This window comes from Myiozetetes cayanensis, unplaced genomic scaffold, assembly GCF_022539395.1.
Source record: "Myiozetetes cayanensis isolate MyiCay16 unplaced genomic scaffold, myiCay2020 scf39, whole genome shotgun sequence".
In the NCBI taxonomy this organism is placed as follows: Eukaryota; Metazoa; Chordata; class Aves; order Passeriformes; family Tyrannidae; genus Myiozetetes; species Myiozetetes cayanensis.
Genome location: NW_026087620.1, coordinates 211,618 through 236,286, shown reverse-complemented (window position 1 = coordinate 236,286; position 24,669 = coordinate 211,618). Strand labels below are relative to the sequence as shown.

Genomic DNA, 24,669 nt, shown 5'->3' with positions numbered 1-24,669 from the left:
GTTACTGGCCTTTTAATAAAAACAACTTGACAGCATGTTATTCTCGTCCTTAATTTCCCTTTCATATTTTTGGAATTTCATATTGGAACTTCTTTTTTAGTCTTGAAGCCATCTGTGTGAGACTTTGAGAAGCTTATGTAAGCTGCAATACAGTCATTAGTTTTGTGGGAGAGTCTATTGCTTGATATAGTACTGAAATGCACATTTTTAGTGTGTTAGGATTAATTTTTTGTGTATGGGAATTATGTGTTGCAAGGGGCTAAAGCCAGGGTAAAGCAGCTCCTGAGGTGTGTAATGACACAGGTTGCAGGTGTCTACCTGTGCTGTTGCATATTCACATACCCAGAGTTCAGCTGTATGTTCATTAGTAAATGGCTTATAAACTTTGGATGATTCTGCTGTGGCAATGGAGAATATGGAGCTCAAGGGTACTGAATCCTGTGGCTCTGAAGCAGTCTCATGCTCAGATGGTCAGACCAGCTGCCACCTTCCCTGCAGAGGAGCTGTACCTTTGGATATTGTCTCAAGTAGCTCTTTCTTGGGATGGAAGGCCAAAGAACCACAACATGTAGTAGATAACCCTGTTGCAACATTTGTGAGCAGCAGTCATCAGCTTCAGTACTGGAGAATTTGGTCTTCTGGTTTGTTTGGGTGAGTAGTTGGTGGGAAAGCTAATTCCAGTGTTTTCTTTTTTTCAGAACTAAGCAATGACTTAGTTTTAGCAAGTCCTGTGTTGGTATAACATGAAAAGAGTAGCAGAAACTTAGATTTTTGATTCTTTTGCTGCCATGCTCTTTTTCATTCCTTCTGTAAAACCTGAGGTGTGTATGATCTGAACAGGTGATGCAGCACTTGGTGTGTTAAGGATTCTGAGTTTACTCTCTGTAACTTTGGCTCTGAATTTTCCAGGATCCAGGGAGGAATGGAGACTCCACTGGATGTGTTGTCGAGAGCAGCATCTCTAGTACATGCTGATGATGAGAAACGTAAGTCTGAAATTCAGTTCTCTGCTTTGCTGGATCCAGATAATTATGTCTGCACTGTGTATCAGCCTAGATGTTGGTTCTATCAACCTTGGCGTTTTACTGAATCAAAGTTGTGTAGGAAAATGTCAGGAGCCCTTCAGAGGTTGTCTCCCTCATTTGCAAAACCAGTATGTTGCATTTCAATTGGTTCGTGTGCAAGACAGAATCGTTCCCTTTATTTTAAGTTACTTAACAATTCATATGAATGTGCCCCTCTTTTTCCAATTGCATTAGTCAAAAAGTTGTAATGGAACTATGTCAAACTAAGGCCAATTTGAGAAGTTGTACTCCCTGATAGTATTGGTTAGACCTGTTCTCATTTAAGAACACATAACTGTGTGGGCATGAGTGGGTTGCAAAGATTTCAGTTCATAAAAACTACCAGGTAGACTGTTACCATCTGTAATGAGCACTTCATTTTCCTTTCGCTGCCAGTAAAAGGTGATTACAGGATTTTAACAGTGATGTCAGTGGCAGCCCATCATTTGGGTAGTATTTTTGCTTTTAATATTCATGGTAAGAGTTTCAGGTGGGTTAACTAATGTTAGAATAATGTTTTCAGTTCTGTCAAACTGCAGTGCTACTTTGTAGATCAAATTGTTATCTGCATGCTGACTGCTAAATGCCTTTGCCAGGTTTTTCTGAGCAGTGTAAGCACTCAGGGAGTGTGTGCACCTTGGCTATCAGCCTCAAGAGGTGCCGACTAGGAAAAGTGGTATTTTGGATTTCAAACTGCTTTTGTGTGTAGCTTCTGTGCCTAAAATCACCTTTCGAGATGAATTCAGCTTTTCTTCTTTTGGTCTTTGTTCCTTTATTCTGTATATATTTTTGAAAAGCAATTGTATTGAATGTTAAATAAAATAATTGATGCACTGTTGTTAATCAACTCACTCAAGTAATTACAAAGTAAAAAAATACAGCATATTTGGACAACAAGTCCCAGGGTTTTTTTGTGTATTCAAACAGTCAAGAAAGCAGTAGCTCACCATTTCAGAAGTCCATAAAATGAAGGTTCTAAACCCTGATGAGCTCTTCTGTGTTACTGGCTTTTAGCCTTATAATGAATGTTGGTTTTGCTGTTCTTTCATGTTCACTTTGCTACTGGATAACTACCAAGGTTTTGTTGGTCTCACTGTAGACGGATGACTTGGTTGATTGCCACAGTTATTGACTATTGCTGGTAAAATGAGCAGTGATGGAACTCCTTGAGGAAATAGTTTCAACTGTGATTTTGGCCTGGGGGATTTCTCTTGCAAACTAACATATATTTGTAGAAAAGTCAAAAGGTTTACCTATTTTGCTTTGCCTACATTTTAAAATATATTATGAATATGTATTCTCAATGTTCTTAAGCTTAAATGCATTCTTTTCAGTTTACTATTCCCTGAGACTCTAGTTTGAATTTGAGTGCCACGGGTAGGAATGTTGGGCTGGATTTAGAGAATCCAGAGGAAGTCTGATTCAGTGCAACTTGCATGTGAGGAAGCTGATGTGTATCTGGTTCTAATTTACATTCCTTTAGTCTTACCACTTAGACTTAATTAGATTTATGCCACTCTGCAGCTTCTAACTTGTGCTATCTCTGAGCTTGTCCTGTTGTGTGAATCACACACCAAAAAACTGTAGCAAGTGCTGTTGAGAGGAAGAAAAGAGCAGTCCCTGAAGTTGCACTTTTTTGTGTCAGCTTTAGTGGAAACAGCATCAGCCAGACTTCACCCTTTGTTAAAGTGGATGCTAACAACTTGAAGTTAGTCCTAGCCTTGAATTTAGCAATTACCCTTGAGCTTTCCAGTGAAGTGCCTGGCGTGCTGCTCCTGGAGTTCTAGCAGTGGTCCTGTCTGTATTTCTGTATCCCCATTCACTTTGTCTAACACACAGAGTTCTACAGAGAGTTTCCAATATATATTGAAATGTCTTTGTCTTATATGTTGTATGAACACATATATCTTTGTTTATAGACAAATCACATACTGTTTAAAACAAATGCTTTTAAACTTCCCAACGCGTAAAGAAATGAAGGAGATATAAGTTATTGTGGTTTAACCTCAGCCAACACCCAAGTACTACCCAGCTGCTCACTTAATGTCCCCTGCCCAGCTGGGATCGGGAAAAGAATCAGAATAAAAGGTCAAACCTGTGTGCTAAGAACAGTTTAATGATTGAAATAAAATATTATAATTACAGTAATGAAAAGGGAGAAAACAAAAAGAGAGAGAGAAATAAAACCCGGGAAGGACAAGTGATGCACAATACAGTTGCTCACCACCTGCTGACCAGTGCAGAGCCTGTCCCCAGGCAGTGATCAGTGGCCAGTTCCCCCAGTTTCTACACTGGGCACAGCATTCTATGCTGTGCAATATCACTTTGTTCAGTTCAGGTCAGCTGTCCTGGCCATGCCCTCTCCTGGGTTCTTGTGCACCTCCTCCCTGCAGAGCTCGGGCCACTGCGACGTCCTTGCTTCGGGTAAGCCCTGCTCAGCAACAACCAAACCAGGAGTGTGCTGTCAACACTGGATTTGTCCCTTCAGTACCTGAGGGGAGCCCACAGCAAGGGAAGGATGGAGAGAGACTATTTACAAGAGCCTGGAGTGACAGGACTAAAGGGAATGGCTTCACACTGACAGTGAGTGGGTTTAGATGGGGTATTAGGAAGAAAGGGTGAGGGTGGGCAGGCCCTGGCACAGGTTGCCCAGAGAAGCTGTAGCTGCCCCATTCCTGGAAATGTGGAAGGCCAGGTTGGATGGGCCTTGGAGCAACTTGGGATAGTGAAAGAGGGTGGAACTGGATGAGCTTTAAGTCCCTTCCAAGCCAAACAATTCTGGGATTCTACGATTCTGTAACATTATTTCCATACTAAATCCAAACCACAGCACTATGCCAGCTACTAGGAAGGCAATTAACTCTATCCCAGCTGCAGCCAGGACATGCCAGTGCAGATTTCCCAGAATGGTCATTGGTTTCTTAAGCAAATATGACCTTGATGTTTTTTGGTTTGTTTTTTTCACAGCTGCACCTGCGTCAGTGAGGGTGACCCTCAGTGATACATTAGTACTTGGTGTTGCTTTCAGTCTCAATCTCTGGTTTAGTTCATGAACTATATTGTAGTCTCTATATATATAGACTGTATTTCAACAGCTCCCAGTTTAAATCATTCTGCACTTGTTAGCAACAAAAATTTATGAACCACATTTGGTTAACTACTGTGTCATGAAAAAGACAAATTAGGGAGAAGAAACGACTACTGCAGTTTTGTATTTGTGACTCTTACCCCTGTGATGGAGACAGTTATTTAAGGTTATGGTACAGTGGATCTGTACTTAAAAAAAAAAAGGCTGACCAAAAGAAGGTAGACGATGGCATTATAAGACAGACATCTTAAAGGCTTGTCTCTAATTTCTGACTTGTGAATAGTGGATGAAAGGCCACAGGAAGCCTGTGCTGTTTATGAGCAAATCTTCAGTGCTGGAGTAGGTAATGTGCAACTATTTTATCTGTAAGTGGCACCTGTAAGGTTTTTCTGGGTTCTTCTCAGGACTTCAGGAGTGGGATTTAGATGAAATAACCATCTGTATGATGTGCATGTTTGCTGGTTTTTGGATGTTATCATAAATCTTACTGAATGTGGGCTATTGTAAACTGCAAAAATGATTACAATGACTGAGATGCTTGATACTCATTACTCTTATTCCTCTTCTTTCCCTATATTCTTCTTACTGGGGTTATACTGATTTGTCATGTGTTCAGGGTCCAAGTTGGCTGATTTTAGAAGACCACAGTGAAAGCTGGTAAGATTTAAGCAAGTGTTCAAACAGTAAGGACGATTATCATTTTGTATTTATCTCATGTAAAAATGAGAGGTTTGGGAACTGGTCTTTCAGTTATAAACAGTGTTTTAAAAGCATAATCTTGTTATTGAGAAAACAGTGAAGGAAAACACTAAGAAGGAGTTGTGCTTGCATAATGTGTTGTAAGCACCGAGTGCTCAACCTGTACGGATTTTATAGTAACACTTACACTTTCCTCCAGCATTTAAGTCCAGTTTAAGAATATGGGAAAGAACGAGAAAAAATATGGTTTTTCTCACTCTCTCAGAGTAATATAGTGAAAAACCTGTTGTTGGCAAACAGGAGAAAATATATGTCCATAAGGAAATGAAAGGTTTGGGAACAGCTGATTAATGGCACATTGAAGTCCTGGCTAAGAACTTTGCAACCTCATGCCTTGTACCAAATCCATACCTGTTCAGTCTTGATTTATGTTTGGAAAAGCTGATAGATAACTACACGAATAAAAAAAAGTTATCTTTGATCAAGCTATGCTTCTTGCAAACGTGGCATGAGGCACATGTGTCATCCCTGGGTGCATGGAAGTCTGGAATTGCTATTCCACACTTCTTGCCTGTGAACACTGTTATTGTTTGGCAACAGTTTCTCTTATGTGGTTTTGTTTAACGTACTTCAAATAATTAGACCATACAGTTGATATTTCTAGCACAGAAGAAATACTGTGCTTTAAAATCCCTGCCCTAATCTGCTTTGTCATAAAATTCTTGTGTAGACAAGACCTGCAGATCAGTTTTTACTGTTCTTCATTGATATCAATAATTAGAAGCGGATTGACTGCCACCTCATCATTAATAAATATGCACTGATTAATTGTTTGGGATAACTGATCCTAAAAAACGTATCACTTCAAGGCAGAGGTGAAAACAATGTATTATTTTTTAGCACTCTTGAAGAGGACACTAACTCTGTAACCTTATTGTCTTCAAATACAAAACAAGGCACATTTGTAGTAGAATTAGACTTGAATGTTATGTGTGTTAGAGATATTGATGATGAAATATTTCCAGCATCGCCAGGACTTTCTACCTACACTACTACTGCTTGTTGTATAAATTTATAGCAAATTATGGGCAGTAAGCCTGAGGCAGGTTTTAATATCAATGTGTACAGAAGTTTTAAAATCCTACTGTGGGAACACTCACATCAGCACTGAGAATACTTCAGGTCCTGAGGGGGGTTTTCACTGACTGAAAGTGAGGAATGGGATGGAACTTGCTGTATGATGCAGTTAGTACAAAGTCTCAAGGATCTGTTTCATTTGAGATTTGATTTTTGTGAGGGGGGTTGAGCTTTTCCTGGCATTGATTTGGTTGTGTGTGGGGTTGGTTTTTGTTTGTTTGTTTGTTTTTGTTTGGTTTTGGTTTTTGTTGTTTGCTTGTTTTTTTCCTGAGAGATTCATCTACTTCAGAAAAATGGGGAACAGTGTGCGTTTTGGCACAGAAATGAAGAATCAGTATCATGTTACAGTCCTTAAGTATTTTCTATTCACCGGTTCACACCATTCCAAGTAAAAGTGGGAGGAATTGTAGTGCTTGTGGCAAGAATGATAAATATTATATAGCAAATATTATTTGGAACATGATGAAGAATTTCCAGAAGAACATAATCTTGTCATGTGACTTGCCCTTTGTGTTTTTATTTGCACACATACATCCAAAACAGCAGACTCTGTTCCAAAGAAATAAGTGGAGAAGGTCTTAGCAGCATGGGGTGTTAAAGAGATATTTCAGGATTGCTTCTCATTTATGGAATATTTGCTTTAGGGGTGGAAAGGAATCAAATTGGTTTAATAAGGGCATCCTGGAGCACGTTTAAGAGTTCTTTTGACATCTAAACTGTGTTTATGTACTGAACCGTAATTCTCATATAGACTGTTCAGGTGGTAAACTCTTTTTTGTTCATGCTCGTATTCCTTGTTTGGCATCCCCTGTCATATGTGTAATACATGGAATAGTTTAGTACACCCCTGTCAATCTGCTTTGTGTTCATTGTTTTGCCATTATTTCTGTAGTTTGTGATTATTTTTTCACTGCCACAGTTAAGAATGTGAGTGTTTTCTGTAGTTCTTGGTGCTGTACAAATCCATGGGAAGAGGTTCTGGGCAGGCAAGGGCAGGAAGCAGAACTCTGCTGTCGGGATACGGGGCTGCTTCCCATTACCAGTGAGTCGGGAGCAGGGATGGGAGCTCCAGACTCCCATTCCCGATCCTCTCTGGAGCACTGTCACACTGATGCCACGGCTTCTTCTGAGCCCTTGGACTCTGCTGGGGTGCAAAGAATGTGGCCAGGAGTGCTGGCAGAGTCTGAGGTTTGAACACTGTTGCTACCTTGGAAGTGTCACTTTTGGAACGTTCAGGAAATGAATTGGTGATTGTCTTTTACAGAAGCTCACAGCTGCACCATGAAATTGCTCACAGGGAAAGTATCCTTAAGGAATTCCTTGCTTTGAAGAGTGTCATGCTGGATTATGATCCTTTACCAGGGCAAGCTGGGAGTCTTTATGGATAACCCTAAGATACCATTGCCAGCAGGGCTGACTAAATTTTGTTTTTTCCGCAGTTTAGACTAGATGCTTCTACTAAAAATATTCCTTCCTATGACTTTGAGGACTCCCCCAGTGAAACACTTTTTGGTTTGTTGGACAATACTTGCTGCAATCCTGCTTGGCTATGTTGAGGGAAACACAACCATGTTAACCCAGATTTTTCTTTTGCATTCTCTAAATAAATTTACAGTATTTTATTTGCACGTTGTTTTTCAGTGCTTTTGAAGTTTGGGGACTTTTAATCAGGGTTTGGCGACTCTTGGATGCAAGAGTTTGCACCAGTCCAGTGCAAACTTTCATGCAGAACTTGACTTCTTCTGAAGGACTCTTCCCTTATTGGGTTCAGAGGAGGGTAAGAAGTACTTTGTGATAATTTCTCATGTGACTGTAGGTGGACTCTCCACATGGATGTTTGTTTCTTCTTTTATGGCAAAATACTGATTTGTTTGTCTCTCTGCGAGGTTGGTGATTGAATGAATATGTCTGTCGGTTCAGAGAAGAGGTAGATATTTGATAGACACAAAGAGTTGGTCTTAAAAATCAGAGGTAGGGTTAGACTTTGGTGTTCTGCACCTCTGTTTAATACACTGAATTCTTTAGTTGCAAAAATTAATGTATAATTAAGTAACTGAATATCTTGTGTGATTTAGCAACTGTGCTTGTGATCAGAGCTTGTCTGTTAAGGTTTCTGAAGGAAAAGCACTAATTTCTAAGAAGCAGCATCAGCAAAAATCTACATTTGTAATCCCTTAACAGCTATGAGAGGTGTTAAAAGTGTCCTTTTTGTGATGTTTGATCAATGGTAGCGGAAGAGGGGAGTCCTGTTAGTTTTGGAGCAGAATCTGTGATATAAATAATCTCTTTTTTTACTGGACAGGAGAAAAGTATGGAATTGTGATGTTTCAGCTTAGTAATATTGTGATGGAAAAATGTAAGTGGTTCAATCCTTGAGATGCGGCCTCAGTCATCTGATGTTGCTGTCTGAATACCAAAAGCTTGAAATAATAAAACTCTTGAGTAATAACATGCAGAGTGCTCTGCTTTTAAATTCATGAACCATACAGAAAATACTAATATTGTCTGTTTTAAATATCAGTTAATCTATTTTTTTGTAAAACTATCAGAATGGGTGAATTCCTGACCTTCTGCTTTTTGTTTTTCCAAAACCTTTCACTCTTTGTATTACTTGGTATTTCACAGGATAACTTCCTGTAGATGGTGTTAAGGCCATTTCATTATTTTTAGGATTTTCCTGAAAGTAGGAGTGTTAAATAGGATAACTACTTGTTTGGGTTGTTTTATTTTGTTCTAAAAAAAAAATTATTCTTACTCCCAGAAAGTTTCACCCTCTTTTCCTCCAAGTTTATTGTAGCAAGGAAATAAAGAAGGAGTAGAGTTATGTTTTCAACTTGTTAAATAGGCTGGAAAATGGGGCAATTGTCTGCCTGGCGCCTGGATGTATTTTAATAGCAGGGGAATGCCATTAGCATAGGCAGTGGAGTGATGGTAATGCCTGCAGGAACAAAAGAGTCTACATGTTTCTTTCAAATTAATTTTAAGAAACATTTGCAAGAGGTTCAGCTGCCTACAGTCTATAAACCTGTTGTAGCATCCTTCAGCATACCAGATATTTCTGCCCAGGCTGCTCAGAGCTCCTGAGCAGTGGCAACCTCAATGTGGCTTTTCTTCCTGAATCCTTTTCAGCTAATTGGTGGTAAAATATTTGCAGTGGCCGCTGGCATTGCCTCCAAGTAAATGGTGTTTACAGGAACACTATCTCTTTAAATGTTGTTTGGCAAATGGAGGGGAAGGAATCTTTTAACCAGGATGGAATTTGTCATCAGATACCAACCATGGCTCTGAAAATCACAGCTGGCTGAATACCACGCTGTTGAGTGTGCGAGCACATCCAGACGTATGCGGGTCTTGTTGATGCATGTGCTTCTCAATGATCGGCATTTCTGAAATGCTGTGCTTGGAACTGGGTGCTCAGCTTGTCTGTTTTACCATAACATGTATTTATTATATACTGAATTTTCAAACAATGCAGGGAAATTACTCCCTCGTTAGGTTTTGTCCATTGAGTTTTCTGGTGGGGGGTGGAATCACAGAAATGGACTGGGGTTTCCAATTGGCAGAATATTCTGGCATGTGAAAATCTGGCCATTCTTCATGTGATACATATTATTTGCTTGATTTAATTTTAATTTTTTTTTCAAGTTCTTTGTTAATTGGAAGTACTGCAGGCTGATTTGGGAAATGCAGAGTGCTTTCCCAGGATGTCCTTTCCGTGTCTTGAAGAGTACTGAGAGTTGGGACAGTCTTGGAAATGACAGTGCCACACACGAAAAGCTGGCAAGGCAGAATTGGTGAGAGGAAAAGAGTTAAAATATTTCTGAAAAACTTTGGATTTTGAATATTTACTATTGTTTACTGCTTTTTGCATACTTGATTTTTAGATACTTATTTCAGCACTTTATCTGTGTCTTAAAGGGTTAGAATTGAGCACTTGCAGCTTCCTTGTTGCCTCTGTAACACCATGTCTTAAACCAGGCTTAATGTTATAAAACCAGTTAGAATTTTGTTAAAATTGAGGTGGTCCTATACAATCTTTACTACTTGTTCAGTCATAATCTTTTGTTAAGTGAGCATAAAATATTTACAGTTCCGTTGTAAAAAGCAATATGCAAGTTCTTAGTTAACAAGCAACTGGTATTTTCTTTTCCCTTATTGAGATCCCAGACTTAATTTATGGTATGCCATTCAAATTCTGACCTGAAGGAGGAGGGATCTGAACATGGGTTTCCCAATCCAAGATGAGTGTCCTAATTATATGGCTTTTGAAATACAAAGGGGATACTGTCAATTAACACACTGTCTTACTAACTCTTGCCTTTTGTTTTGTTGTTTAAGAAAAAAAAAATTAAAAAAAAGCAGCAATACTTTGCTTCAGACTGAAGAGCACATATTTCTGCCCCAAGAAGCAAACACCAAAATTACTTGCTTTCAATTTGCCCCCTCTTTTGCTGCTGAACAAAAAATCAATTAGTTGTGTAAGTAGAATTTTGGCTACAAATCTGCATCACAGCTATCAACAATGTCACTACAGAAATTTCAGTCATCCATAAGCTTAAAAGGAGAAATGCTTCTTATTTAGAGAATTGAAGAGTGAAGAATGATTTATTACTCTCCTCTGAAATTTTTTCCCCTTCTGTTCTGACTTTAAGCCTAATGACACTCATTGAAAGGTGTAATACACTGTATTACAAGAGTATTTTTGTGCATCCACTACAACAGTACTGTACTAGGTGATAATGACTTCATAACACTGGAATAAATTTACTTTACATACACATTTATTGCTTTGTAAGGCAGAGAAATTTTAAACAGTAGTTGGACAGAAATAGCCTTTTGTGCGTTCTTATTTTAAATGGAACAGTTTTAGTACATGCACTAGGCTGAATTTTCCTGAAACTGTGGCAGTAACTGCTTGTATTTTCTGGGTCATGCCCATGTTTGTTTGGTTTGTGTGAAAATATCAGGGTATTACAGCTGTAACTTCATTACTGTGAATCTCCAGCCCTTACCTGCCCTCTCAAGAGCTGATGTGTCTGGCTCATACAGCAGTGCTAGTTCATCCATGGCTCCATCTGTCTCTTTTTGTGTCTTAATGCACTTCTTGCTTAGCCTGACTTGGAAAACATTTGATTATATAAACAGGCAAAAATGTTACTTTCCCCTCTGAACTCACCTCCAAATTATGAGGACCTCTTCCAATTGCTTTTATCCTGAGTTATCTCATCACTAGGTAATATAGTGTTTTCCAATAGTGGTCTAGATTTCCAGTATGTTCAAGTTGAACAGTGTTGGCCTCTGGTAGAAATCTGTGATCTCACTGTGCAGCTATCTCAGAATGCATTGTCATTCATTCATTCATTATTTATTTATTTATTTATTTATTTATTTCAGAATGCTGGCACTTACCCTAATTACATCATTTTACGTTACATTCACCTACCCAAACTATTCTTTTATTTCAAAAAAGATGAGTTCCGTTTTTAGAAGTAGAGTTGAATAGCTAATTATCTTTAAATATGTTAAACCTTATGCATTTAAATACATTTAAAAATTATAGTAATCCCTAAAAAAATTGTTATAGATCAGTAATTTATTGATCTCTTTAATAAAACACATGAATAACATAGGCTTAAGAATGTCATTTGACAGTGTTTGAATGTGAAGGAAAGTAATGGGCTTCTTCCGTGGAGAGGAATAGGAACTTGGGAAATTTCAGTCTTTTTGCAGAAATCTAGGTAGATGTTTGTTGCTTTTTTATTTTTTTAGTGCAATAATAATTAACTAATCTCAGTGGAAACCTCTGAGCTGTCTGACTCCTCTTGTCTACAGTACTTGAGAGACTTTCTCTGAGTTACAGCAGGAGTTGTTACATGACTACCCTGTGGTTCCATGGGGCCAGGCCTCAGCTGCCTTAATTCTTTACACTGAACTTCTCATGACTCCCAACAGATGTTTTGCCTTTAAAGGTCACTTTAACTTTCTGACCAGGCTGGTTCTGTGCTTCCCAGAGCGTGCCAGCATAGTTCACAACTAGAATGTACTTTGACATCAGGAATGAAATTTCATTAATTTCTTTTTCACTGCCTTAGTTATTCGACCAAATCTCACAATACCCACTTTCATAACAACTGGCAGAGCATATTTTAAAAGTTCAAGACAGTGCCAAAATAAAAAGACTATATGCATAATTAGAATGAGTTGGTTTTGTGAATGGTTTAAGGCACAATCATTGGAGTTCTAAGTATTGTATTTTTGTAAGGCTTCAAGACTCACTATCTCCATGTCTGTAGGTAGAGCAGAGGCAAACTGGTACACCCACATAACTTGAGTGTTATTGTCTGCCTGTATTGTCAGTGCTTCCAGTATAGATCCCCCAGCTAGACTCTTTCTTTTTTTGGTCATCTGTTCATGTTTGCATGCATATGCCTGTCTGATCTTCTGATAATCTGGGAGGCCTGTTCTAAAAGCTGTGTTCTTTTTACTTTTCAGAAATAGGGCAGAGTGGTATTATGAGCTGTTCCACTGACCTTAATACCATCACACTAAATGCTACTGTCTTTCTACTTTCAGTCATACCCAAATATCAGTAATGAGAGGAAGACTGACAATAGAAAAATGTAGGTCTTTACTACTGCTTCTGGCTATTAACTCCTAACCACCAGTAATCTGTTCAAACATGTGTCCTTCTGCTCTCCTTATCTATTTCAGTTATTAGTAACAGCAGTTTGTGCTTTCTGGTAGCTCTCAAGTAATTTCAAGTCACTTGTAAAACAGGATGGCTGTACACTTGCTGCCTTGCAGTGCTGTACTAGTTGTAAAATTATGAGCATATGGGTCCAGCATGGGATAAATGTGATAAACCTGGAGAATTTTGGATGGAATGGCACAGAATTCCTGGAAGAAGGGAGCAGTGGTCACTCAGGTGACCTCAGGCTGGTGTAGGTAGGACCTGCCCAGGGAAGTTTGTGTGTGCTACTCACAGTAGAGGTTCAGGACAGGTGTCCTGGCTGGAATGTGGGAAGAGATGACCTGCAGAATCATGGAATCATAGAATATCCTGAGTGGGAAGGACCCACAAGAACCATCAAGTCCAACCCCTGGCCCTGTGTCACCCCAGCAATGCCCCCCTGTCCCTCAGAGTGTTGTCCAAACCCTCCTGGAGTTCTGGCAGCCTTGGGGCTGTGCCCACTGCCCTGGGGAGCCTGTTCAGTGCCAACCACCCTCTGGGGGAAGAACCTTTCCCTGAGATCCATCCTGAGCCTGCCCTGACACAGCTCCAGCTGTTCCCTCAGATCCTGTAACTGGTCACAGAGAGCAGAGATGGGAGCTGCCCCTCCAGAGAGACTTCATGTGGTTACAAAGAGCTGACAGGTGATGTGCCAGCAAGGTAGGAAACAGTGGGCAGTGGCTGCAGGTAAAGGTCTACTCACCTCATCCCTTTAGCAAATTTGTGTGTAGGATGGAATTCCATGCACAATTTATGAATATAATGAACATGTGTCAAGTACAAAAGAAGGAGTTTTGTGGAAGACCTTTTATGTGTTTCTCAATTTGGATTCTGTCCTGGTTTCATCTGGGACAGAATTTTTCCATCTGACACAACTGATTTCAGATATATTTTTAGTTACTATAGTCTTGTTTCCTTTTCCTCTTTGGATTCCTGTTCTCCATTAAATTGGAAAGAGGTTATCATTTTCATTTTATGGCTGAAATTGCATGATCACTGAAGTAAGTGGAAAATACTTATGCAAATGATGCTACTTTGTGACTTCTTTTCTTTTGACAGTTATCACACAAAAACAGATAAATCATTTCTCCAGTAACTATAGGATAACTAATGTTTCCTGTGAGGAATAGAAGCTATGGTGTAAATGAGGATTTTTTTTTTTTTTAAAGCATCACTTCAGTTAGCCCTCTGCATTCTCTGAGGTCTTGTTTTTTATTTTCTTTCTACCTTCCATTATGGAGGTAGTGGTGTGTGGTTATTCTTTTGTTCTTTGCATGTGGGAGTAACAGATAGGAGGCTGAAAATGAGTGTATAACTTATTGTTGGAATTACATGCTATGTTCAACATGAATTGGTGTCCTTCCTTTTCTATGGCTGCAAGGAAATCCATACGGTGCCATTTGTGAAGTAACTGAGATTTATGTCTAGAAATGGCACTGAAATTGATTTTATTAATGTCATGACACATTTAAAATATTTAATGCTTTTAACCAATATTTTTTTTTAATGTGAGCTTCTTTTGCGTTTTGCTGAAATAGGAAGAAATAATTGGAAGGTACTTTTGTTTTAGTTGAGAAGGCATTCCTGGAACAGCGGAACAGATGTTTGTGTCATCAGCTTTAACTGAAATGTACCTCTCTACAATTTGATAGTTGCTGTTATAAAGGTATATTGCTGACAGTGAGTGAAAGGTGAGATGAGAAATGGTGAAAATGGGGCTGAAGAAATGACAAGTCTGTCCTGTGTTAGTACATTCTTAGCATGTTTAGCACAATGTCTTTACCATGGTGTGAATTGTTAGTTTAGCCTAGCGTTTATAAGTACTTAGATTTATAAATATGTTATAAGGCATTATATTCTGGTCATTCTGAAGTAAATGTACAAGAAGAAAGTTGGAAAAGCATGGGGAATTCTGTATGGAGTTACAGTAGAGATTGGGGGGGGATGGAGAGAAAGGAATTGATGACTTAAGAGAACCTTCAAGAGCTGCAACGTTATATTCTAGCGTCTGCTACAGTAATATTTTAGCTGATAATGTTTTTTTCAGACTGTAGGGTTGGGTTTTTGTCACTATACTGCGAAGCAGGCATTGAGTTTATGATTTAAGTCAATGACAGCAGGCTGTACTAGTGCAGTGTTAGACAAATATGAGGGTTAAAATTAACACAGTGCAACATGGTCACTGTTCAGTTCCTTCTGAGTTTGAGATATGGACTGTGATGCCTTTGCTTTATAGATCACAGAACCATAGAATTAACTGGGTTGGAAGAGACCTCTGAGATCATCAAGTCCAACTCTTGATCCAACCCCACTGTGATCAAGGCACTCAGTGCAGCCTCACCCTAAAAACCTCCAGGGATGGTGAATCCACCACCTCTCTGGGCAGGCCATTCCAATGCCTGATCACTCCCTCTGGAAAGAATTTCTCTCTAATATCCAACCTAAACCTCACCTGGCAGAGCTTAAGCCCTTGCCCTCTTGTCCTAGATGGCCAAGTTCCAGCCAGCTTTCACCCCAGAGCTCACTAAATTTAAGAATTGTCACTGTTTCTTGAACACTTTATGCTTTGTATGAAGTGCACAAGTAACTGGAATGCCCAGCTTCATTCCCAGCTCCAGTTTACCATCCTGCAGGAAAACTTTCGGTGAGGTGCGACCATACTTTGAACAGGAATTGTCTGGGTGGCCACAGGTTTTAGGTTAAACTTCAAAGGAGTGCTGGTCACTCATGGAGGATGGATCAGTGTGTTTGTTCCTTGGCAGAGGGTTCAGTGAAATCAGTGGATGGGCTGTGCCTCCCTGTGCTCCCCGTTGTCTGTGGGCACAGGATCCGATTCCATCCCCAGGGATCCCTTGGGCACAAAGAGTCAGAGATACTCCCCTCCGAAAATTGGGGCCAAGTCAGCACTTCTGCTGAGGATGTTACTTGTCTCTGATTCCTTTTCTTGCCTGCTGAGGAAAGTGGGACTCTCCACAACTGCAAAAGAACCATACTTTTTTTATTTAAACAGATACATCCCCTCCCAGTTTGTTCTCAGTTTTAGGCCATGTACAGATGTTTTATCAATTTTACTTGGAAACCAATACACAAAACCAGCTTTGTGGAATTAATGTAGACCCTTATGACACAGTAGTGTCAGTTTAGTGAGTTTACTCATAAGATTAACATTAACATACAACCATTTTAATTGATTCAAGCCTTCATAGGGTTTACTGCAGTTGCAGACCAAGATCAAGAGCAAACTTTGTAATTGGAATATTAGAGGAGTAGATGTGTGTGAAGACAAGAACTTGATGTTTCTATTAGATTTTCTCTGTGCTTATTGCATTTGAGAGGCCTCACTGTCATCTGCTGACATCCTGCACTTGGACCTGTTTGTCTACAGTCACTGTTGTGCTGATTTTAGGGTAAACAATATTGCACAGTTTCTGGCACGGACATCCAAAGAGGCAGAATTTATTTTGAATGTTTGTTATGCAACACAGTTAACTGAGTTGTATCACTTTTTTTATAGTAATTTTTTTCCTCAAAACTTTGCAAGCTGTTGGATGTATGATAACCTCTGACAGTGCTCAGATAGCATTCCTGATACTGAATTCCAAGCCAACTGCTGTGCAGACTGGTGTGGCTAATTGGTTTCTTTGGGATTGTCTTTACTGCACAGATATTCCTGACAGAAACTCAATGTTCAAGGAAGCCAAGGAAACCTAAATCAAGTAGGATTTAGCCTGAGTTGGTTGGCCTGTCTGGGAGTACAGAATAAAGCCTAAATTAGCCCAACAGAAACGGTGTTGCCCAAATATCATTCTGTAATGTGGTGGCTGTCTGTTGTGTTTGTCTGACTGGAGAGAAGCTTCAGTTTACCAATGCTTTGAAAACTGTGAGTGTTGAGTATTTGTTCAGTATGTGGAAAATCTGAGGAGAAAGTGGTGTATAAAAATGAATCTACCATGAATCTATCAGAAAATAAGAATGATTTGAGAATAGTGACCACAGTGGTAGCAGAGTCACTACCAGTTTGTGAAGATTATGCTGAACTTTGAAAATTCATGTTCCACACGTACACATTTGTGTTCAGAGAAAAATGGCAGCAATGTTGAGAAGGTGTATAGCTCACCAGAGAGGGATTTTCTTGGTGGTATAAAATTGAATTAAAAAAAAAAATCAGGCAGCAGTTTTGACAGGGATGCTGTGTTAGTCAGTTGTTATACACTGGCAGTTCAGTTGATCTGCTATTTTATATTATTAGTGACATTAATTTACGTTTACTGTATCTGCTGCAGCCTGACAAAATATAAAGCACTTCCTGGCTTTGGAGTTGGGAGAATTATTCATTTAGGAAAATTGACTGGCATGGCTTCAGCACACTGTTTATGTCCTTTTGGTGGCCCTGTGAATGTACTGTTCCCTATGGAAGTGATGTGTACACAGAGAGAGCTATGCTGCTGTGGATATGTGATATAACTGATAGTGTGTTTCCCTTTGGAGCTGAATCCTGTTGCTGATGCATCTGTAAAGGTGAACTTTGATCTTGGCATCATCTGCACTGCAGATTTTTTCTTGTCTTGCCAATGCTTATTCCCATGAACAGTAATTAATTCTAATTATTGTGATGTTTGTGGATGTGGAGTCCTCATTTTGACTAGCTTTCTTATTTTTGGTCTTGGTGTATCTTATACACAAAGAAACCATGAAATGACACTTTTCTGAGACCAAAGTCAGGCTGTAGTTTTTTTTAGTTGAAGTTAACAAGCAGATTGCGCTTAGCGAGATGTGCAGAGGTTCACAAGAATCCAAGAATGTCAGAAGATACGCAGTTCAACCAGCTTCCCAAGGCCTGTTGATGCAATGCTGGGCTTGCAAATCGGAATGTACAGACAGGAATTAGCTGCCTCACTCACTTTAAGAATCTGATTGACTTTGCAGAGGGTAAATGCTGCTTCACATATGTGTGAGTTCAAATCTTTCTCGTAGTCCCTGGAAGAATCTGAGTTTATATCTCCCCTCAACAAAACTGGAGTATTTTGCAGAATGAGCACAGCACAGAGCAAGGAAAAGGAGGTAAATACAAGTGCAGCACCAGGATTCTTTTAATAAAAGTTCTCTGCTGGCTGGTGACTTTTTAAATACACTCTCAGTAAATTAACAGGTCAGACAGGTTCTGCTTGAAAAGAATATACAGGCCAAGAGTTCTTTTATTTGTAATTATGAGAGTGGATGAAAGCAAGGTGTGGCCTTTGGCCCGGGAGGAGAGTCAGGATCTGACTGGCTTCTGTGCCTTCGGGTGAATCTCCTCTTCCTGCCTGCGTTTCTCCAGCTGCGGCGGAGGTGTGATCCTTGCCTCAGGAGCAAGGCGAATATATTCCCGTTTGCAAGGTTCCTTGCAGGTAGAAATTCTATGCACACAGTATTTCTAATATGTTGTCTGTATTACATGTTAGAAAACTAACCTGTTTAAAAATAAAATACCGGTCACGTGGCTTCAGTTTAGGCACACGTTCCTTCTCTTTGTGGAAAATAACTGGAAAATATGTAATTCCTTCAATTTTGTTATAGATGTACAAGGATCTGACTTCAGAGAAAGCTTAAGATGGTGAATTTTTCCCGAAATAGAAGATGTCTACATGACTGAGTGCATTTGGTGAATGAGACACCTAAGAAGAAAATGTATTCTGACAATCTTTATCCATCCACACCTTTTAAAAGTTGTTGTGTTCTGCCAAACCCAAACATTTTAGCACTTCACAATTGGCCTTCAGAAATGTTCAGTTAAAAAGTTTTAACTACTTTCTAGTTTTGAGCTCATGGACTCACTTTGATGCCTGATTTACATGACTCTTTTTTTTTTTTGTATCCGTTAGAATTAAAAGGTGAAAAAAAAATTAAAATGTGTGCAATGTCTTCAGATGCCCATGAGAGAAATGAGGCTTTAAGAAAAACATCAGTATTGCAAAACCTCGTAATAACATGTACTTGCAACATAAAGAACATGGGGAAAAAAAGGGCAAGGTCACTGCTAGATACTATTTTTTTAAGAGGAGAATCTCCTTATTTCACTTTACACGGTTTGTTGTAATACTCAAAATATGAAAGTAAACACTGTTCTGGGCCACTCAGGATTCAGTTCTGTCAGCACTGCACGTCTCTGCTGTAGCTGATTTTTCCTTAAGACACGCGTGTGAAGTACTTGGAAGTGATCATCTGCAGTGCCGTGGGTGTGAGTGGTTGGGTACCGAGGTGATTTGCATCCCGAGTGAGGCAGGTGTGGACAGGAGGGTGATGCCCTGCGGAGGGCAGGGCTGGGCGCTGCTCCAGCCGTGCAGGCTCACCCTGCCCTGCGGCTCCAGGGAACAGCTCCTGTCGGCTCCCTTGGCACAGCCAGGGCTCAGGGAGGTGAGTGGGAGCTGGAGCAGGGGCTGGTTCCACAGGGACACTTTGGGCTCTGTGTGGAGATCCCTCCTTAGGCTGGTTTTTTCTTTTAGATGCAGCTTTGCCACTGGGACGTTTGAACCACTCCCCAGATGGTGGCAAAGGTGGGGCTCAGAGAAATAAAAACTGTGAAATGGGCAATGCCTACTGATTACTTACTGGCTCCACTTGTTTAATTGGGAATTCGTCACTGTACTTTGTAGGCTACAAATATGTGCAAAGACACTACAGGGGTTTTTAACGTGGTATGACAAATACATTCTGATTTATGGGAGATGTGGTGAATTGTGTCACTCATCCTCTTCCACTTCAGCCCCTGGCATTGATTTTAGTGGCAATATTGCTGTCTTTGATATAGGTTCTTAACATTGTTTTGTGGAGGATTTGATTTATGCATCTGTAGATAAAAAATAAGAATAATTTGAATTTGTCTTGATGGAAAATTAGAAAATAAGAATAATTTGAAGAGGTTTTACATTTCTTCTCAATACACTTTTGACAATAGTACTTAGTGTATTTTAAAATACTTATAAGAACACAGAAGGATTTAGTAGAGTTTCTACTTGAATAAAGTATGTGATAAAATTAAGCATTTCCAATTAAGAAAAAAAGGAAACAGGGTCATCAGTTCTCCTCAAGATGTATACTGCTAGGATTTTATGTATTTGTTTATGTTTAGTTATGCCAATAGCATGCACGTGGGAATGTATTTCACATTAGTTTTGTTTTAATAAACTGAGGCAATGATGGTATTGAGAAAAATGAACCTGGTTTTAGAAGTCATTGTAGATACACACATGTATATACAGAACCTGTAACTTCACTCAGAGTGAGTTACCTATTTCCAAAAATAAGATAGGGAACAATGCAGAAAATAGTAGGGAAAATCCTAGGAATTATTTTCTCCATATTTATAAAAGCCTCACATGAATGTTGGCAGTCTGTTTTGGAGGAGGCATTTGAAGTCTGACCTTTGTGTACTGCCCCTGTAAAAATCAGTTTAATTTAAGGAGAAGCTCAGAGGTGTTGGTGCCCATATTTTGGATGTTCCTGTGGATCCTGGGTCTGGCACAAGGAGCTGCTGGGCTCGGGTGTCTCCAGCACTGAACTCCTCAGTGTGAGATCAGGCAGGGAGAGGGGAGAGCAGAGCAAAGCTGTGTGAATGTGGGCAGTGCTTTGGGAGGCAGCAGTGGATGTTGGCAGAAGAATACAGGAGCTGGGACTGGTTAGGCAAGAGTTTGGAACAAGTAGGTACTAGTCATGAATCACTGAAAAGGAACATGGGAGTCTGGGGCTCGGGTGATAAGGCAACCTAGGAAGGAGGGGAATGGGATAGGAGGAAAACAGGATGGGCAGGAGGGGCTGGGAAACTTTTTGCCTGCTTGGTGGATATGAGGAGTTCAGCCTCACTCTTAACTTCTGTGGGTACTGGTTTTGTGGAACAGGGCTGGAGGGCAGTTCTGTTCTTTGCAACTTGCCCTCTTAAGGAAAGCCTATCTGTTGAAATTCTGTGTGGAAGTTTTGAAATTTTGAAGATGGAGATTAAATTCAGCTTCTTTGTTAAAAATGGAGGGTATAGAGCACTCTTGACCATAAGGTATTTTTCACTCAAGGCCATAGTCTCACTTGCTGAGAGGGGACAGTGAAAGCACTATTTGATATTTGGGTGTTCTTTTCTGCATTGCTTAGTGTGGAACCTAAACGTTGTTTTCTGCCCACTGTCCAAACAAAGCCCAACAGTCAGGATTGTTCAAGTCCTTGTAGGTTTTTATATGGCTGTCACTGTGCTGCCACAAAGCTTCACAAACCTTTACTTAATCTTCACAACACCTTTTTGATATGATTCAACTTAATCATAATTCAGGACCAGAGCCAGTAAATCTTTTTTTCCACAAAATATGGTGAGGTCCTGTGGGAACAGAGCCTGTGAGATAATCAAGTGTGATCATCCAGTGGCAAAGCAGGGTTACCCCAAAAAATCCCTTTCCTGGTATTTTTTAACTTGTCACTATTTGATTTTTACCGTCACTATGATATCCCTTAAACCTATGACATGTCTTATGAAACACATCCTAGAAATAGTAGGATGTCTCCAGCTCAGGAATGTTGTTGTTGTATTGTTTTTTGTTTTGTAACCTTTTTGGTGCTACTCTTAAAACAAAATCACAGCTAAAAATGCTGACAAAACCAGACTTCACCTGGGGGGTGTGTATGCGCATTTTGGTGCCATGTAGCTCGTGGAGCAGTTAGTCAGGGCAGCTCACACACCTTGGAGTCAGTCTTGCTTCCAGACCAATTACCAAGACTGACATAAACTCAGTTATGCTCAATATTAAGGTCGTAAACTGGGAGCCTTTGATTTTGAGGATACAATATCATACTTTCATGCATGGTTTAAATGCTTGTTGGTGCACGTTGTGTCTATGTGCCTCTTCATTTATCATTGTCTCAACAAATCAGCAGTTCAGGCCAGCGATGTGACTCCTTATTTAATTGTCCTGGCCCAGCCCAAGCAATTGTTTTCATATGACAGTTCAGTTTCTCTAACTTCGGGAAACAACAAGCCCGGAACTTTTGGCGACAATATGACCTCATGGAATTAGCTCAGCTCACTTCCTACAACTGATTTATTTTTTTTTTTCCCTTGCTTAGGAGCTGGGATCTGTCTATAGAGGAATTTTATCTACAGGGAGTCTTTATCAGAAGGAGCTGCTGGGACCATTTCCTCTTTAGCCACCAGTCCTGTTACAAAATAATGCCTTTTTTATCCTCTCCTCTTGAAAGAAGAGTGTGTGAACTCCAGTATACCCAGGATGACTTGTCACAGGTGGAAAGCAGCAATGTTTGAAGCTGATGGTTGATTTTTGGAACAGGAAGAGCTTGACTACTTTTGTGAGGTGTTCCCTTATGGGGGTGTTATTTCTCTGTTTCTGAGACCTGTGAATTTGTGCTTATGGACAGTGAGGGCATCCTCTGCAGTAGGCAGTGGAATTAGTACAATTTTTAACATTCCACGTGTGTGTTATGTAACGTGCACACGTGTGTGTGTGTGTGTGTAAGTCCTGGACACCTACAACATATTCTTTCTCGTAATGTTGCTTTAAACAATGCAACAGCAACACTTCATGGTTCTTTTTTCTTCTTTTCTTCTATTTGAACCAGAGGACATCCATCAGCATCATGAACAAAGGTGCTGTTCTCTAACTGGCTGGCTTTTTATGAGCACTACAGTTTAGGATAAGTGAGAGTGTGTTTAGGGTTTCTTAATGTGATAAAAACCAACTTATTGCGGTAAAATATCTTAAAAATATTAGAGAACGAGAGCTTCAGTTGGAAACGAATTGTCTTAGAACTTCAGGGAAATTTCATTCTAAGTTAATGAAGTAGATTGCAAGTTATAAAATTGGGTTCTGTAATAGGTTAAGGTTAATCTTATTAATATTTTCATCTCAACATTTAGGATAAGTAATTGCTTTAACATTTAGAAGCCAAATTAAATTTGTTTCGTAAGAAAAGTTGTGATTGATTTTACTGCATGGGATAGCATTGGGATTATCTCATTTATAGGGCTGTTACCTGGGTTACTGTAATATTTAGTCTGTGTGCAGGCAGGGTCAACTCCACAGATATGTCAACATGGAAGCTCAGTTAGGCCCTGTGTGTGTATATATTTGTCTTTATATATATATATATATATATCTCATGTCTCACCAAGTGAGCTGTAAGTGGAAATGTTTTCAAAGACTTTAGTAATCTTAGAGCTCTTTGCTTTATTTCTAAACCCTGTAATTAGTGGGTTCTGGAAACTGGATTTGCTTCTTCCCAGAGCTGAGGGATATGCACAGTAATTTTGAAATCTAACCTCTAAACATGAGCTGGCTCCTAACTTTTGTAAGTTAAAAGTATTTGAGATGCCTCAGCATGAAGCTGTTTTAGAATTGGCTTTTTTCTTTAATACTCTCTTAGTTTTTCATCTTCTCATTTCTCATATTGGAAGAACATGAAGTGTTTCCTTTGCCCTGTTAGCACAGGAGCAGGGCATGGCAAAGTTAGCACTTCACTGTTTGCATCTCGAGGCTCTGATGGTGTTTGAGACTCTTTGTAGATCAAGTTTTAATATGTTTGTGATTATCGTCAACCCTTCAAAAATTTATATTAGCAGGCAAATAACAAGAAATATTATCAAGTTTTTAATTAACACATAACAATTTTTCAGCCTAGATAAACTACACTTATCTGTTATGTATTCTAGCTGCATTATTGAAGTGTTGTCAGCCCAACCTAAGAGAATAAAAAGATAAAAACACCAGCAAATTGTGAATTGCAAGGTACCATTGAGAAATGAAAAAAAATCTTGGTAAACCTAATCTCAAGCCCGCTGCTCAGTTTGAGCATGCAGTCAGAGAATGAGGTCAGGATAAATCAGGTGCTGCTGAGTTTTCTCATTTGTGTTCCACGTGCATTTGGAAGTGATCTTCTGGTTCCTTCCCTCCGCTGCCCCACAGCCTTTGGCAGGTGTGAAATAGTTCTTCAGTTCAGAAGGAACAGTAGATCCTGGCTTTCCAAGCCCCTGCTCACCATCAATTAAAAGCTTTTAAAAGCACTTTAAGCTTGGAAGCAACCAGGAGTTACAGCTTTTGTGCCACAGCCAGAGAACATAAGGTGATGGAAGGACACGGCTCTAGTCCTGGGTCAGTGTGATCCCACTGATGGGAGTGAAGTGGCTGCTTCCAGTTGCCAGCTGTGTCTTTTTAGAAACACCAAGTACCTGCTGAAGCAGCAGCTCTGCTAGAAGCCTCACACAGGACCTTTGTGCCCATTTTATATATTCACCCATGGAGCTGGATGTCGCTATTGCCAAAAAACCCCACCAAACCCTAGTGGGAGCTCGGGGAAGACTTGCCCGTGTCCTGCCTTGGGCCCTGGATCTTCTGTCCCCTCACCTGTCCTCAATTCCCATGTGAAACAGGCTATGGGATGAGAGCAGGTGTGTTTACTTTGGGGTAGGAGACAAAGTGCTTTCTGAGGATGATGGGGGGGGGGCCAGGAACTGAAAGATAGAGGGAGAGGGTTCTTGCTGATGAGGGCAGGATTTCATTAACCAAAAGGCTTTGTGAGTTGCTAAGTGCCTCAGAGTTTTTTGATCTGATATGAAATGGCTGGTTCTAAATCTTTAAGTATTTACAAGTAAGTGATCTGAATTTTTTATTTACATTCACAGTGATATGTGTTTAAAATCTGTGTCTTCAAAAAACTAATACAGAATGAGATCTGCAGTACAGCAAGATATTTTTTAAAAAATAATAATAATAAAAAAATCCAGCTGCCAGTCCAGCCATTCCCATCCATTCCCGGGCCCTAGAAGAGCTTGCAACTCCCGATGTTCTTGGGCATCACTATATTTTTGGTTTCTCTGGCATTTTATTCAGTGGGAAATGGAGCCAGGGTGCCTACTGGCTTGGTCCTGCTGGGAATAGAGTGATTCCTAACATTAAGTTACCCAGAAGTTTGTGAGTCCATAC

At 39.8% G+C, this 24,669-nt stretch overlaps 1 protein-coding gene across 4 annotated transcripts in view; it reads left to right on the top strand.

Annotated features, from left to right (window-relative positions):
* Positions 1-24,669, top strand: part of VGLL4 (vestigial like family member 4) — an 82,944-nt gene that overhangs the window by 5,134 nt on the left and 53,141 nt on the right. For all 4 annotated transcript variants that reach the window (XM_050328291.1, XM_050328287.1, XM_050328290.1 and 1 more), the window contains one exon: positions 910-986. In XM_050328291.1, the coding sequence (XP_050184248.1) occupies positions 923-986 (64 nt within the window). In that variant the 5' untranslated portion in view covers positions 910-922. The remainder of the gene's footprint in view (positions 1-909; positions 987-24,669) is intronic.